The sequence below is a fragment of the Gavialis gangeticus genome, unplaced genomic scaffold (genome assembly GCF_001723915.1).
Source record: "Gavialis gangeticus isolate Ggan-Ray unplaced genomic scaffold, GavGan_comp1, whole genome shotgun sequence".
In the NCBI taxonomy this organism is placed as follows: domain Eukaryota; kingdom Metazoa; phylum Chordata; order Crocodylia; family Gavialidae; genus Gavialis; species Gavialis gangeticus.
The window spans coordinates 18,294,336-18,307,984 of record NW_017729028.1 but is presented as its reverse complement, the minus strand read 5'-3'; the positions used below and the strand labels follow the sequence as shown (position 1 = coordinate 18,307,984).

General features: G+C 41.0%; 1 protein-coding gene across 3 annotated transcripts in view; it reads left to right on the top strand.

Annotated features, from left to right (window-relative positions):
* The window catches only part of SMC6 (structural maintenance of chromosomes 6), a 217,853-nt gene that overhangs the window by 198,723 nt on the left and 5,481 nt on the right, over positions 1-13,649 (top strand). For 2 of the 3 annotated variants that reach the window (XM_019520781.1, XM_019520780.1), the window contains 3 exons: positions 4,405-4,510; positions 5,078-5,230; positions 11,978-12,075. In XM_019520781.1, the coding sequence (XP_019376326.1) occupies positions 4,405-4,510; positions 5,078-5,230; positions 11,978-12,075 (357 nt within the window). Of the gene's footprint in view, positions 1-4,404; positions 4,511-5,077; positions 5,231-11,977; positions 12,076-13,649 lie in introns of those variants that run through there. The other variant, XM_019520782.1, reaches the window with a different exon arrangement.

Here is a 13,649-nt window from a genome sequence, read left to right as displayed (position 1 = left end):
CCCCTCTATGCGGCACTGGTCAGGCCGCAGTTGGAGTACTGCGTCCAGTTCTGGGCGCCACACTTCAAGAGGGACGTGGACAGCATGGAGAGGGTCCAGAGGAGGGCCACACGCATGATCAGGGTACAGCAGGGCAGGCCCTATGAGGAGAGGCTACGGGACCTGAACCTGTTCAGCCTCCAAAAGAGAAGGCTGAGGAGGGATCTTGTGGCCTGTCATAAGCTAGTCAGGGGGGATCAGCAGGCGTTGGGGGCGTCACTGTTCCCCCGAGCACCGCCAGGAGTGACCAGGAATAATGGTCACAAGCTGGCAGAGGGTAGGTTTAGGTTAGATATCAGGAGGTGCTACTTCCCAGTCAGGGTGGCTAGGGTCTGGAACCAACTTCCAAGAGATGTGGTGCAGGCTCCTACCCTGGGGGGTTTTAAGAGGAGGTTAGATGAACACCTTGCTGGGGTTGTTTGACCCCAGTACTCTTTCCTGCCATGGCAGGGGGTAGGACTAAATGATCTTCTCGGGTCCCTTCCAACCCTAGAGACTATGAAACATCTCCAGCATGTGTGATAATTGTCAGGTCTTTGTCACTTCCCACTTCTCAGTCTGGTCTTGCAGGTCTTAGCTCTGGGCTTACAAGTGCAGGGCTTGGATCTGCACACAGGGGACTAGCTTGCCTCTCTCCCCACCTCCACCTCCATTCCCCCCCCACATGCTGTGGAATTAATCCCCTCCCAAGCCCCCAGGAGTTCCTGGGGAGAGGGGACAGGGGGAGCCCTGCCTGGCTGCAGACGGGTCATGGAGGTATGCCTGGGACTGGCAAACCGTGGCAGCGGTCCCCAGGGTTTGCTAGCGGGGGTGGGGGGCAGGCAGAGGGGATGGAGGGAGGAATTTGTCTCGGGGGCCATGGCCACACCCTGCCCCTGCTTTGGCTAGAGAGCGGAGGGGAGGGGCCAGTCCGGCTCTCTGGAGCAGAGAACAGCTCTGCCCAGCCCAGAAAGCATGCCAAGGTGCTGGGGGAGTCTGATTTAATTTAAACCAGGAAGGGGTCTAGGATAGGTATTGCATAAACTTGTTTGAGCCAAATCAGTTAAACCTGGTTGAATGTAGTATCAGACTTATCTCAAACTAGTTTTGGCCACTTTGAAACTGGCTTATGTGCACTGAATGTCTGTTCTGTTACAGATTTAAACCAGTTTCCTATCACTTAAACTAGTTTGTGTAATGTCTGTCCCTAGCCCTCCAGTTTCGCCACATCTCTCAAAAGGTGGAGCCCAGAACTCACAATACTACTCTGGCTAGCAGAGTCCTACCCAGAGCATATAGAAGTGGCAGTATCACTTCTTGTGTCTTGCATTCAATACTCCTATTAATATAGCAACAAAATAGTGTTTTACCTTTTTTTGCAGCTGCATCCCATGGCTGACTCAGTGAGGTTGTGATCCTCAATGATCCTGAGATGTTTTGTGGCAGCATTACTGTCTAGCCAGTTGTCTTCTATTTTGTACTTACATATGTGGATTTTGTTCCCTGGGTGTGGCACCTTATATTTCTTTATTGTATTTTGATTTTATTATCTGTAGTCCAGTTCTCCATTTTGTAAGATCCTTTTGAATTCTTCTGTCCTCTAGTTTTGTTTTATCAGCATACTTGATCATGAAGCTCTATATTCTCATGTTGGGATCCTTAATAAAAATATTAAACAAAACTGGGCCCAGAACAGCTTGCTGTGGAAGCCTACTTAAAACTACTGACTTTGATCCAGTTTTGCTGGTTGGAGTTATTCAGCAAATTGTGTATATGCCTAACAGTAATTCTGTCTATTCACATTTCATCAGTTTTGCTTGTGGGTATCATGTGGGACCATATCAAAAGCCTTCCTAAAGTCCAAGTATATCATATTCATGTACTTCCTTCATCTACTGGCATAGATGAAAATCAGATTGGTTTGATATGATTTGTTTTTAACAAATCCATGTTGGCCTCTAATGATTTTTTTTTTCCTATTAAAGTTGGGCTGTAATTCCCCTGATCCTCCCTTTTCTGCATTTTAAAAATAGTTGTTATGTTAGCACTTCTCCTCTGGGACCTTGTCTGTCATCAACAACTTGGCAAATATTCCCTGCAGCTTCAAGATATCTTCAGCAAGTTCCTTCTGCAGCCTGTCAGGCATTGCTGACTTAAATTTATTGAAATATGTCAAAAGCTCTCTGACTCCCTTTATTTATCATAAGTCACAGCCCTTTCCCTTCTTTTTTGTGTGTTTCTTCTTTTTTTGGTGAATTCTTAGGCAAAGTAGTCACTGAGCAGCTGCCTGAGAATTAACAACAAAAAAAAAAAAAAAAAAAGCTAGTTAATTTAGGACTAAACAGAAATTCACATTCCACTGATTTTGAGGTCCCCAGCACCTCTGGGTTAACTGCAAGCTTTAGGAAGACTAAATTTGTGTGTTACAAGCGTTTGAAATCTCCGTGAGGTTAAAAATGAATGTTCTCTGTTATAAACGACTCTGCAACAGGTAATCAGTGGAAGATCTAAATTTGTAATTAAAAAGATTGTCTACAAAGTAATTGATTTATTGTTTAACATCATTGTAACAGTACTTTACAGAAGAAAAGTAACCAGGATCTTCCTTGGATTGCTGTTGGTTTATTGAAAAGTAGGAGCTCCACAAAATGTTCAGCTTTAGAACCAGCATCTCAGAGAACAGTATTTTGAAAGAGCAATTTACACAGAATCAATGATTCTGGGATTTTTGTTTTTAATTATTTAGCCATCTCAGGAGCCTCCTGGGTTTTTTAAAAGCGGTGGCTTCTTCTGTCACTGATTTTGTTCTGTGTTAAAGTGCTTGCTAACCTCTGGAGTTCCTTTCCTGAATCAGCAGAGCAGTATTACAAGGAACAGTGTCTGTGACAGAACAATAAGATCTTCATGAAAGTGATTCAAAGCACTTGGAAGAGCTAAATTAACTTTTAAAAAAACTCAGAAACACACAAAAGCAGTATGTTGTGTGATATAAACATACTTATTGCAAAGCAAGCAAACAAAAAGTAATGCATCTAACAGTATGTACTTCTTGCTCCTCTAGCCAAACGTGCACTCTAGGGGTGTGTGAAACGGGCTTTATTCAATTTGGATTCAGCCCAAATCGGGGACAGTGATTTGATGAATTGATTCAGATCACTGTCCCCAATTCAATTCAATCGAATCCAAATCTGAAGATTCAGTGCTGATTTTGGAGAATCAGCAATTTGGCCATAGACACAGCTTTAAATATTCTTTCTACAAACCTTGAGGTACCAGGTGTGGCTCATGAATGGTGCAATGGTGGGGTGGATGGAGTGTCCCACAGGAGTGCCGGGGGGCCCCACATGCTCAACAGCAAACCCAGAAGTGGACCAGAAGTAGTTCTGGTCCACTTCTGGGTTGGCTGCCGACTGTGCTGGGGGGGCCCCCCCGGGTCTGCAGTCAGCTGTGGGGGAGACCCTGGGTCCCCATCCCCACCCCCCTCAAACCAGAACCAGGAGGCACCAGTCGCCAAGCCAGGGGGACACGGGGGAGCTCCCCTGCATGCTCCCCAGTGGACCCGGAAATGGACCAGAAGTGCTTGTGGTCCACTTCCAGGTCTGCTGCCAAGCATGCTAGGGAACACCCCCCGCCCCCCCGGGATCCTATGGGACGCTCCATCTGCCTGGTACCTTGAGGTATGTAGAAAAAACATTTAAAGCTGTGTCTATGTCCAAATTCTCAAATCTCTCTGAATCGATTCAGAGAGATTAAAGGGTCTCCTGATTTGATTCAGATTCAGAGATTTGGCCACCGAATTCGGTCGAATCTCCGCCATATCAAATTGGCAACCAAAGCTTTGCACAGCCCTCATGCACACCTCATGATTAAAATTACCACCATACAACACAGATAAAATATGGCATCCTCAGTTTTGTCACAGTAGAAAAATGAACATTCCAACAATTCTTGCTACAAGTATATGTGAGTGTGGACTCTCTGACCCTCTGCACCATTAGATTTGAGCCAAATGGATACTGAGGGTGGTGTTGGGAAGAGGCAAAGGGTTTTGATAGTGGGAATTATGGAATGGTGGATGCTTTAACTCTGTTCTGCTGCAATTATGAGCATATGCATGTCTGGACAAAAGAATACAAGGTTCCTGCTGTTGCATTTCCTCATCTCTCTATTTTTGTGATTCTGTTGGGTATGTTACGTATCTAGTCCTAACTCCCGTAGAAAGTAGTTTTTGTGTATGTACTGTATGACTTAAATATAAGTAGTGGTTGTAGTATTGAGATTCCATTATTAACTTTTTTTCCTGGTGGCTTAAAATTTGTTCTCATTTTTTCACTTATTTTAAAAATTAGTGACTGAATATTTTGTTTCCATAATTTAATTGAAAAGGTGCCTTACTTTACGATGCAAATTCTACTTTGACTTCTTACTACATCAGCGTGGTTACTTTGGTAAAATGAGCTTTGACCACAAGAATGAAACACTTTCAATAACAGTAAGTAATTTTATATTTTCTTCATGTATACCTTCATTTTTGTCTTGTATAAGAAATTCAGCATTAAAAAGAAAATGCCACAAGGGGTCACTATAATCCAAGGAACAAGGGCTGCTTACCCATTTTCACTTCTTTCTGTTTGTTAAGACACTGCTGAAACAGTTACCTGCTTTATATAGTTTTCAGGCTTTGACAGCAATGTAACTAGAATGGTTGATGAATCTAACAGTTATTGAAAGCAGAACTGAACAGCAAATTACAGGCTGAGTCAATGTTTAAAATTAATTCCATGCTATGGTTGTTTCCACAGTGGGACAGCTGATTTCCAACCACCCTGAAAATACCTTCCAAAATTGTAGTTCATTGAACTATTTTTATTTTATTGAAATACATATACACTGAAATATGCACCTTAATTTGCAGATGATGTGCAATATAAATAGCTATACTTGTGTTAGTTTTTGGTGGTTCTGAACATAATTTTAAGGGGAAATTGTGCATTTGTAAATTTTCCCCTACGCAAACAACTGTCACAATCTACTAATGAAATGAATGGCTTAATCCTAGGTCCAGCCTGGAGAGGGAGACAAGGCTGCTCTGAATGACATGAGATCTCTATCAGGAGGTGAACGTTCCTTCTCAACCGTTTGTTTCATTCTTTCTCTGTGGTCCATTACTGAATCTCCTTTCAGATGCTTGGATGAATTTGATGTCTACATGGTATAGTTTAATCTTAAACTATTTCTTCCAGTTCTTATGCTTCATGCTACCCAAGAATCTTATTAATGACTATAATTTCATTAGAAAGTTGAAAGGTGTTGTGGCAGTTCATATTAGTTGTTAACTTATAACCTTTTTTCTCTTTAATATTAATTTGGGAGTATAAAAAGTCTTCTAAGCTTCTAGCAAGGAATATCGAGCATATTTTATTCCAGCCTGACACCTTAAAACCTAAGTAACAAACTTAACAGAGAACCTGTGTACATTTTAACATTTTCCCTAATCCATGACTCTTAACTGCTTAGATCTGAGGCAGTTTTGCTGTTGCTAAGAAAATATGGATTGGTGTAGAAATCTCACTTCTGCTGATACCATCTTCTTCCCTTAATGGTAGAACCAAATGTGTGTTTCTACCGGTTCTGCATGGCACATCCACTAAGAGGCATGCCCCAACAGAAATAAAGTGGTGAAGCCACTCTAGGGATGTTACCTGCTTCCACGCTCAATCATGCCAGATGGTGTTCAAGAACAGTGTGCCCCTAAGGCAACTTCCATAATTTCTGGGTTTGGCATAGGTAGGTCACAAGTGGCTAGACCGGACATAGTTCTTGATACCGTTCTTAGGAGCATCATAGAAGACATACCCTAGGTATAGTTGTTTAGCTTTATGTTGCTGCTTTGAAACTTGAGATAGGATATGCCTTGTCGTATAATCCTTAGAGTTTTCCAAATCTGTAAGTGCTCTTCAAAAGCTGATGAATACATGAAGACTAATTAGCTTCAAAATACCAATACAGACTTTGACTTGCAACTGCAACTGAATAAAATTCTCCTGGAAAAAGGAACTAAATAAGAAAAAAATTCTAATTCCCAGTTTAAACAGTATCAAAATATATTAGTTTGCAGCAGAATTAATTCAAGGACATCCTTAACAGACTAGCTGAAGGCAATATCCTGAGGGATACCCAGCATGGGTTTGTTGCGTGTAGGTCTTGCTTGACCAATCTCATTTCCTTTTATGACCAGGTGACCTATCACCTGGACAAGGGGGAAGAGATCGATGTTGTATATCTTGACTTTAAAAAAGTCTTCGATCTGGTATCCCACGATCACCTCTTGGCTAAACTGGCTAACTGCGGCCTCGACCTCACCACGATCCACTGGATGGGGAATTGGCTCCGTGGCAGGACCCAGAGGGTGGTGGTTGATGGGAGCCACTCGTCTTGGTGTGCTGTGACCACAAGATGAACATGAGCCTTCAGTGTGATGCTGCGGCTAGTAAAGCAAGCAAAACGCTGGCTTGCATCCATAGATGCTTCTCAAGCAAATCCTGGGATGTCATTCTCCCGTTGTACTCAACCTTGGTGAGGCCGCAGCTGGAGTACTGCATCCAGTTTTGGGCTCCACAGTTCAAAAAGGATGTGGAAGAGCTTGAGAGGTTGCAGGAGAACCACACACATGATTAGAGGTCAGGAAAACAAGCCTTATGATGAGAGGCTGACAGCCATGGGACTCTTTAGCCTGGAAAAGCGCAGGCTCGGGGGTGATCTGATGGCCACCTGTAAGTTTATCGAGGTGCTCATCAGGATCTGGGGGAACGTCTGTTCACCAGAGCGGTCACAAACTCTGCCGCGACCTATTCAGGCGGGAATAAGAAAAAACTTCATCACTGTCCGCGCCCCCAAGATTTGGAATAGACTGCTGCCGGAGGCAGTTCAAGCACCCACTTTGAACGCCTTCAAGAGACATTTGGATGCTTATCTTTGCTGGGTTCCTATGATCCCTGCTGACTTCTTGTCCCTGGGGCAGGGGACTGGACTCAGTGACCCTCCGGGGTCCCTTCCAGCCCAAATGTCTATGAAATCTATGAGACCAATATTTTCAGTTGGTGCGAGATAACATTTCCACTATTCAGAGAGATTAAGAATGACTTGTTTTGATCACTAAACTTGATATGTGAAGGGATTTCTCCTTATAAATTCTAACACATACCTATCAAAGGTTCCTTCTTTCTAGGTAACACAGTCCATTTTGTATCATGTTAAAATTGTTAGTGGGAGATTCATGCAGCTGTTCTTTGTGTTCTCTGTCATAACCAACGACCTTTTCACCTAGGATATGGATGTGGGTTATTTGGAATGGGGGTTTCTAGTTTTAGGACCTTGACTGATACAGTGAATGCATTAGTTGTACAAAATGTCACTCACTTAGGCAGAGAGACTCCAGATACCCTGAGATTTAGGCACTTTCATACTTGCCAGTTTTTGCCTTGTTCTATTTCCGTAGAAATTCTTTACATTCTTTGTATTATATTTGCAATATGATGTCTTTGAAACATTATTCTTAAGCCAAAGTGTCAGGTCTTGGGCAAAAGAGAATAATGTTACTTCTTTGAGAGTAAAATTCTTCAGGAGTTTCTGGTGTTTAGAGCACCACTTAGATAAAATTATACTCAGACTGGGAGAAATGCAGTCCGGGAAAGGAAGTTACCATGCACACTTTTCAAACTGGTGTAATTCTTACCTGGATTACTGTCTGTGCAATTGGATCTTTCTTGCATACAGGCAGTCCTTGGACTTACGACAAAATTGGTTCCTGAAAACCACATCTGAAGTTGAAACGTCATAACTCAGAACCGATTTTTTCCATAGAAAGAATGTTATAAATGGGGGATTGGTTCCTGAACCAAGGCCCAATACTTCATTGTCACCAAAAATAACCCAGAGTTTTGTATTCAGTCAATTATAGATAAGTAATATAGCTACATTAATGTATTTATATTGTAAATAGCAATCACATTGATTTGGAAGGACTTCTTTGAGGTGACTTCGCTGGGCTTTTTAAAGGGCTCTTGGTTGGACTTTTTGAAGGGTTCTTGGCTAGAGTCTTCTTAGGAGTCTTGGCTGTAGGTTTTTATGGAGTCTTGTCTGCTTTCTTAAAGAAAGTGTCCAAGGAAGTTTGAACAGATGTTCTCCAGGGAGTACCATTCGTTGTAACTCTTAACGTCTTAAGTTGAGGACTGCCTGTATTGGAATGGCATGAAAGATTGGCAGGGAAATCATAAATCTGAAAAATGACAAAACTGAAAGGAATCCATCCTATACATAGAGAATCCCAAACACTCTGATTACTCAAAATATTAGTGAGTGTACATAGGCTTAAAGCTCTGTTTCTTAAATTAAGTGCACAGATAATCATCTTTTAAACTCCTGTGCTGCAGTGTGGCCCAAGACTAGCAAAGCTTTATTGTTATGGTTGTAATAGCTTGAGCTTATCACTTGGGGGCTCCAATAGCATATTTGCAAGGAAGACGAGCTACTTATTATACATGCATATGTTGTAGGTACAGGGCTTTATTTAGTGGCTCTCAATTAGGATACTGTGGCACCCTGGAGTGCCTTGAAGTCACCCCAAAGGTTCTTCAGGGTGCTAGCATTTTTAGGTGTGCAAACATTCAATGATGAGAGAAATCCAGAGATTTCAAATAGGAATTCAATGTTAAAACATTCTGACCTGTTGGGACCGGTCTGAGATTTTTGGAACAGAAAAATTGCTCTAATATTTTTTTCTGTAGCTAAAAAATAAGTGAAAACAAAGCTGGCATTTTCCGACAGGTGCTTCAAGTCTTCAACACTGCTCTATTGATTCCTTGAAACGTGCACTTACTGTGAAGCGTAAAACGCATAGTCAGTGGAGCCCAGGACTTTGCCCAAGTTCTGGACTCAGTGACTCAATTTTCTGCTTAGAAAATGAAACAGGAGGTGAATGTGCTTATCTTTGCATTTCATTGTTCAAGAGGCGAGGAGTAATAATAGTTTCTTATCATATAGTTTCAGATTATAGATTTTTTTATTATTATTATTCTTTTTTCTTTAAAGAAAAATCCAGTGAGTAACAGAGAGCAATTTTAATTTTACCTAAAGGCTTAGAGCAAGCACTCATTGTGCTGCTGTTTTCCAGGTGCGCTGAAGTCCTTGGGGTTCCCGTACAAATCAAGTCTTCCATTCACTCCCAGTTTTCCCACTTATTTTGCTTGCCACATCTTGATGTCTTAAGTGGGTGGGTCCACTGGGAACAAGAGAGAGCACTCCTTGCTGACAGGATGTAGCCCTCTCAAGATCAACATCAAGACTGTTTTTGGGTAGTAGTGTCTCCCACAGCTTCTCCTCTGCAGTGTCCACTGAAGTTTGGTGTCTGACCTTGTAGGACTCCTTTTCCTTAACTGTTTCCTTAGTTTCTGCCAGATTCGTTCACACTCCTGCCCTTTATTCAACCTTTTATAGATTTATTTGTATGCAAGATAGGTTCTTCCCTTCCCTCCGAATCTTGCATCATATATGAGGAAACCTTATTAAATATATTATCTGTCCTTAAACTACTGCAAAAAGCAACATGTGCTCAGTAATAGAAACCAAACCAACTATGAAGTTGATTTTAAATGCAGCCAACACTGAGCATAACAATGAAATACAGCCCACATTGGGCAGATATGCTGATGGGAAGCAATCTTTTCTTTAAAAAAAATTTTGCGTTCCAAGCCAAATAAGTCCAAATCCATAAGTCAGTCCAAAACCATAAGTAGCCTTACAACCGGCAAATATCCTCCACCTCCACCAGGGGCTTCAGATATTTCCAAAGTCTTTCGGCAGGCATCCTACGTTTAGACCCAAGTCCGAAGGCTTGGGGTTCAGATGCCACCAAGCTTCACCTGGCCTCAGCCATATGGCTACAGGAGCAAGCTAGGGAGGAGCTTCCCATTTCCATAAAGTGGGCTTTAAGCCCTACCACCTCCAGTGGGTATTAAACCACACCAGAAGAGCAGTTATCCTTGGGAAGACTTAAGGAGAACTGCCTTCTTGGACCCAGATACATGGGAAGCAATCACAAAGATAGATTAGTGCATCCCATCTGAATAAAGTGTACAGTGGTGCCTGTTGAGTGTAGTACCCCTTTTTCAAGTCAAGGTAAGCCATCACATTGAATGCATTTCAGCCTCCTCTTCACTCCCTCAACTGAGCTGCACCTTTCATTCCCATTTTCAATGATACCTGTTTCTTCCTCAGCCCTAAATGTGTGGCAAACATCATGTAACAGGGCCCCAAATAGTTCACCCGGAATCCCTCTGTCACCCCCTGTCTCAGCCTGTCACATACGATGAGTGTAACCCTGCCCTCTGAGGTGAAGACAGACAAGTTTGCCCTGTGCCTTATCTGCATATAATTTTTTGGAGTATCCCAGGACTCTTGACAAGAACACCTGGTTCCAGGCATGACTGGGGGGCTAGCTAGCACATGGATCATTTTGTGGGGATACCCGGAGTGTACACACATACTGAGTGGCGCTGAGTTGTTGGGTCACCATGGCTTGAAATATTATTGATTCTGCTGGGGCCCAGCCCAATGAACTATATGGTAAATCATGAGCCTCTTGGCTTCAGACTAGTATTGTGCATAGTTTGTACTTTCTCTAAGAAGATGCTAAAATGCTACTTTAAAGTGTGCTTATGGAGTAGTTCTGCTAAAACTTGCATCAGTTTCAAAAAAGATAAAATGTATTGATTCTGGATGAACTAAATCTATGGGTACTGTATGCAAATTACTACAGCTATGTTTATATCAAGGTCAGCGTTTCCAAATTTGTTCTTTACTTATATTTACGCAGGAAGCACAGGGAAGGAACATTAAGGAAGCAGGGAGGGGACTGTAGGAGGAAGGAACTGGAGGGAGGTAGAGGGCAAGAGGTATACCTGACGCCTCCGATTTGTTTTCCCTGCTATAGTAGCGGGAGGGGGACAAATTCAAGGCAAACCTCCAATAATTAGATTCTATACCTGGAAAATGTGTACATTTTCTGTATGTAGTATCTAATTATTAGGAGCTCATCTTATAATCAGGGTCATTGTATAGTCAAGTAAATGCAGTAATTTTCTGGCTAGGCTCTGAGTCCTGGTCTTCCTTATGTCCCACATGGGCCTTAGCCATGTCTCTATAAGACTATTTCCCAACAGTTTCTATGGCAGAAGCTTTGTTCTCCATCGCTGTTTGAGTGCTTCTGCCACTTGTCAGAATGATGGGGCTTCAACCAATTCTCAGTCTTCTTAAAGGACTCTTCCCCTTTCTCCTAAATGGAACTAGAGGGGGCCCTGTTATAGCAATTGTAACGACTTAACTGTGCAAATGCATTACATTATAGTCTTTAATTATGTTAGCGTATTTTATAATGTACATATTTATCTAAGGTTCTTTAATATTCATTGACAGTAATTAGGCAGAAATGTGCAACAGCACTTTTGTTCTTTGTACATGTTGTGTACAGTCAACTTACAGAAACTCTTTGGGGTCCTGAATTTATGCACAGTTGCAGATGTTATGCATAGGTATTGAGGTAATTTAATTAGTTTTTCTGCTACAGTAAATGATTGTGTAGTTGAAGACACACAAGGAAGAGTAGAGTTAATGATGTATGTGTATACATAACTAATACCTCCTGGGTTTTGATTCTAGACTGTAAACTTAGTTCTTTTCTTTTAGAGTATTTTACTAAGAGTTTACTTCTGATTAGCTAAACACAGTGAGTTTTTGTTAATTTGGCATTCTGGTTAGCAGTACTTTGTTAGCAAGATATTTCCAAACGTAATTAATTTTTCTCTTGTTGTTGTTGTTTTTAATTAGCAAGGTAATATGAGGCATTAAAAATATAAATTACCGTAAATTTAAAACAGTAACTGTTAAATACTCTGTTTTTTAGGACATGGTTAATAGAAGAATTTCAATGGACATGATGCTCAAGATGGCAGATTCTCAGCGCCATCGACAATTTATTTTGCTCACTCCACAAAGCATGAGGTAATAGCTTTTCCTTAAACTTTTTATTTTAAAAATGTGCAAGTTACATAAAGGGAGAAAAAAGGGAATCAATCTTTCTTGATGGCAGATACGTAGGAGAGTTGAAACCAAAAGCATCCTTGAGGGGACACCGTGATGTTTCTTGTATTTTACCTTCCTCTGCTCTGAAAATAACAAACTCGTGATATACTATTAATAAGTGTCTCCACTGAGCTATAAAGTGTTTCCTATGTTTGTGTTTGTAGTGAGGAAGATGTTTTTGCAATCTGAAATTTATACAGGCGGATACACAAAGCAATTAAAGCCCCTGGAATAAGTATACATCCTTATTGCTTTGCATGGCAGTAGGACTTTAAATATGGTAAAACTTAATTTGGTGGCCTTTCAGTCTCCTTGCTGGCATCTTTACAAAATAATATAGTTTTCTCCATCATGAAGCTGCATGTGCAGATTTCTGTTCTAAGTGTAACATGTCCTGGATCTGTTTACAAAGTGCTGGGACTAGCAAGGAGCACTTGCCAGCTATATGTCCAGCATTTCAAACACATTGATGTTTCCCTTTTTCACTGTGTACTCATCCCTGGTGGTTCTGTCCTTCATTGCAAGTAACTTCAGTATTTTGTTCTCCTTTTCCTTTACCCCAGAGCAAAGTTTCTTCTTTAATTTGGAAATTGTTTAATTAGAGCTGTGTTTTGGGGTTTTTTAGTGTAGTTTAGCATTAGTTTAGTCCTACTTACAAGGAAAAGCAGAACACACAGAATAGAATAGAATTACTGCCTTTGCTTTGAAGTTTACTTTTGTATAAACTACCCTGGCATTTATCTAGCAGCAGCAAACAGTTATTGCAATTTTATGGACTTCCATTTTTGAAGGGGAATAAAGCTAATATTATTCAGAAAGATGTATGAAGCTGTTTAGTCAGAATTCAGGACTTGGCTATTATTGCATTATTCTAGGTATGCATGAGTTTTTTATGTATTCAGATAGTAAATATAGTTTTCCATTTTGCTAAATTCTATGCAGTTACTTTCATTATTAATATGGAAATGCCAGTGTAATAGAAGTAAGTACAAGGAAAGTACAATTAAGCCATTTTGTGCAACAGCCACAAGCATGAGTTGGAGCCCTCCTATTGTATAGGACTGCATTATAACTGAATGTGTATATCTATATAACTATACTAATAATTAATTTAAATGTTAGTAGGGTTATGTCTGTACATAACATTTGCAGCACTGAAGATTTGAGCTTAAATTGAAAAGGGTTTGAATGTAAAATGTGCCTCTGGTAGTTTGTGCTTTCTGGCACTTGCCTAATTAATGCTAGCTACCTGTTCAGGTCACAGAGCTGAACTAGACATAGTATTTGTGGCCTAAAATGTAAAGTGTTAAAGCTCTGGTGAAGGGCAGAGTTGAAGTCCTAGTCCAACTGAAGTTGATAGGAAATTTTAGTATTGACCACAATAGAGCTAGGACTTCACTCCACGTTGTTGGCTTATACGAGCAAATAAATACAGTTATAACAAGATAAATATTTAATGGAGAGTCAATCTGGCAGCACTGAGAGTTGTTCAT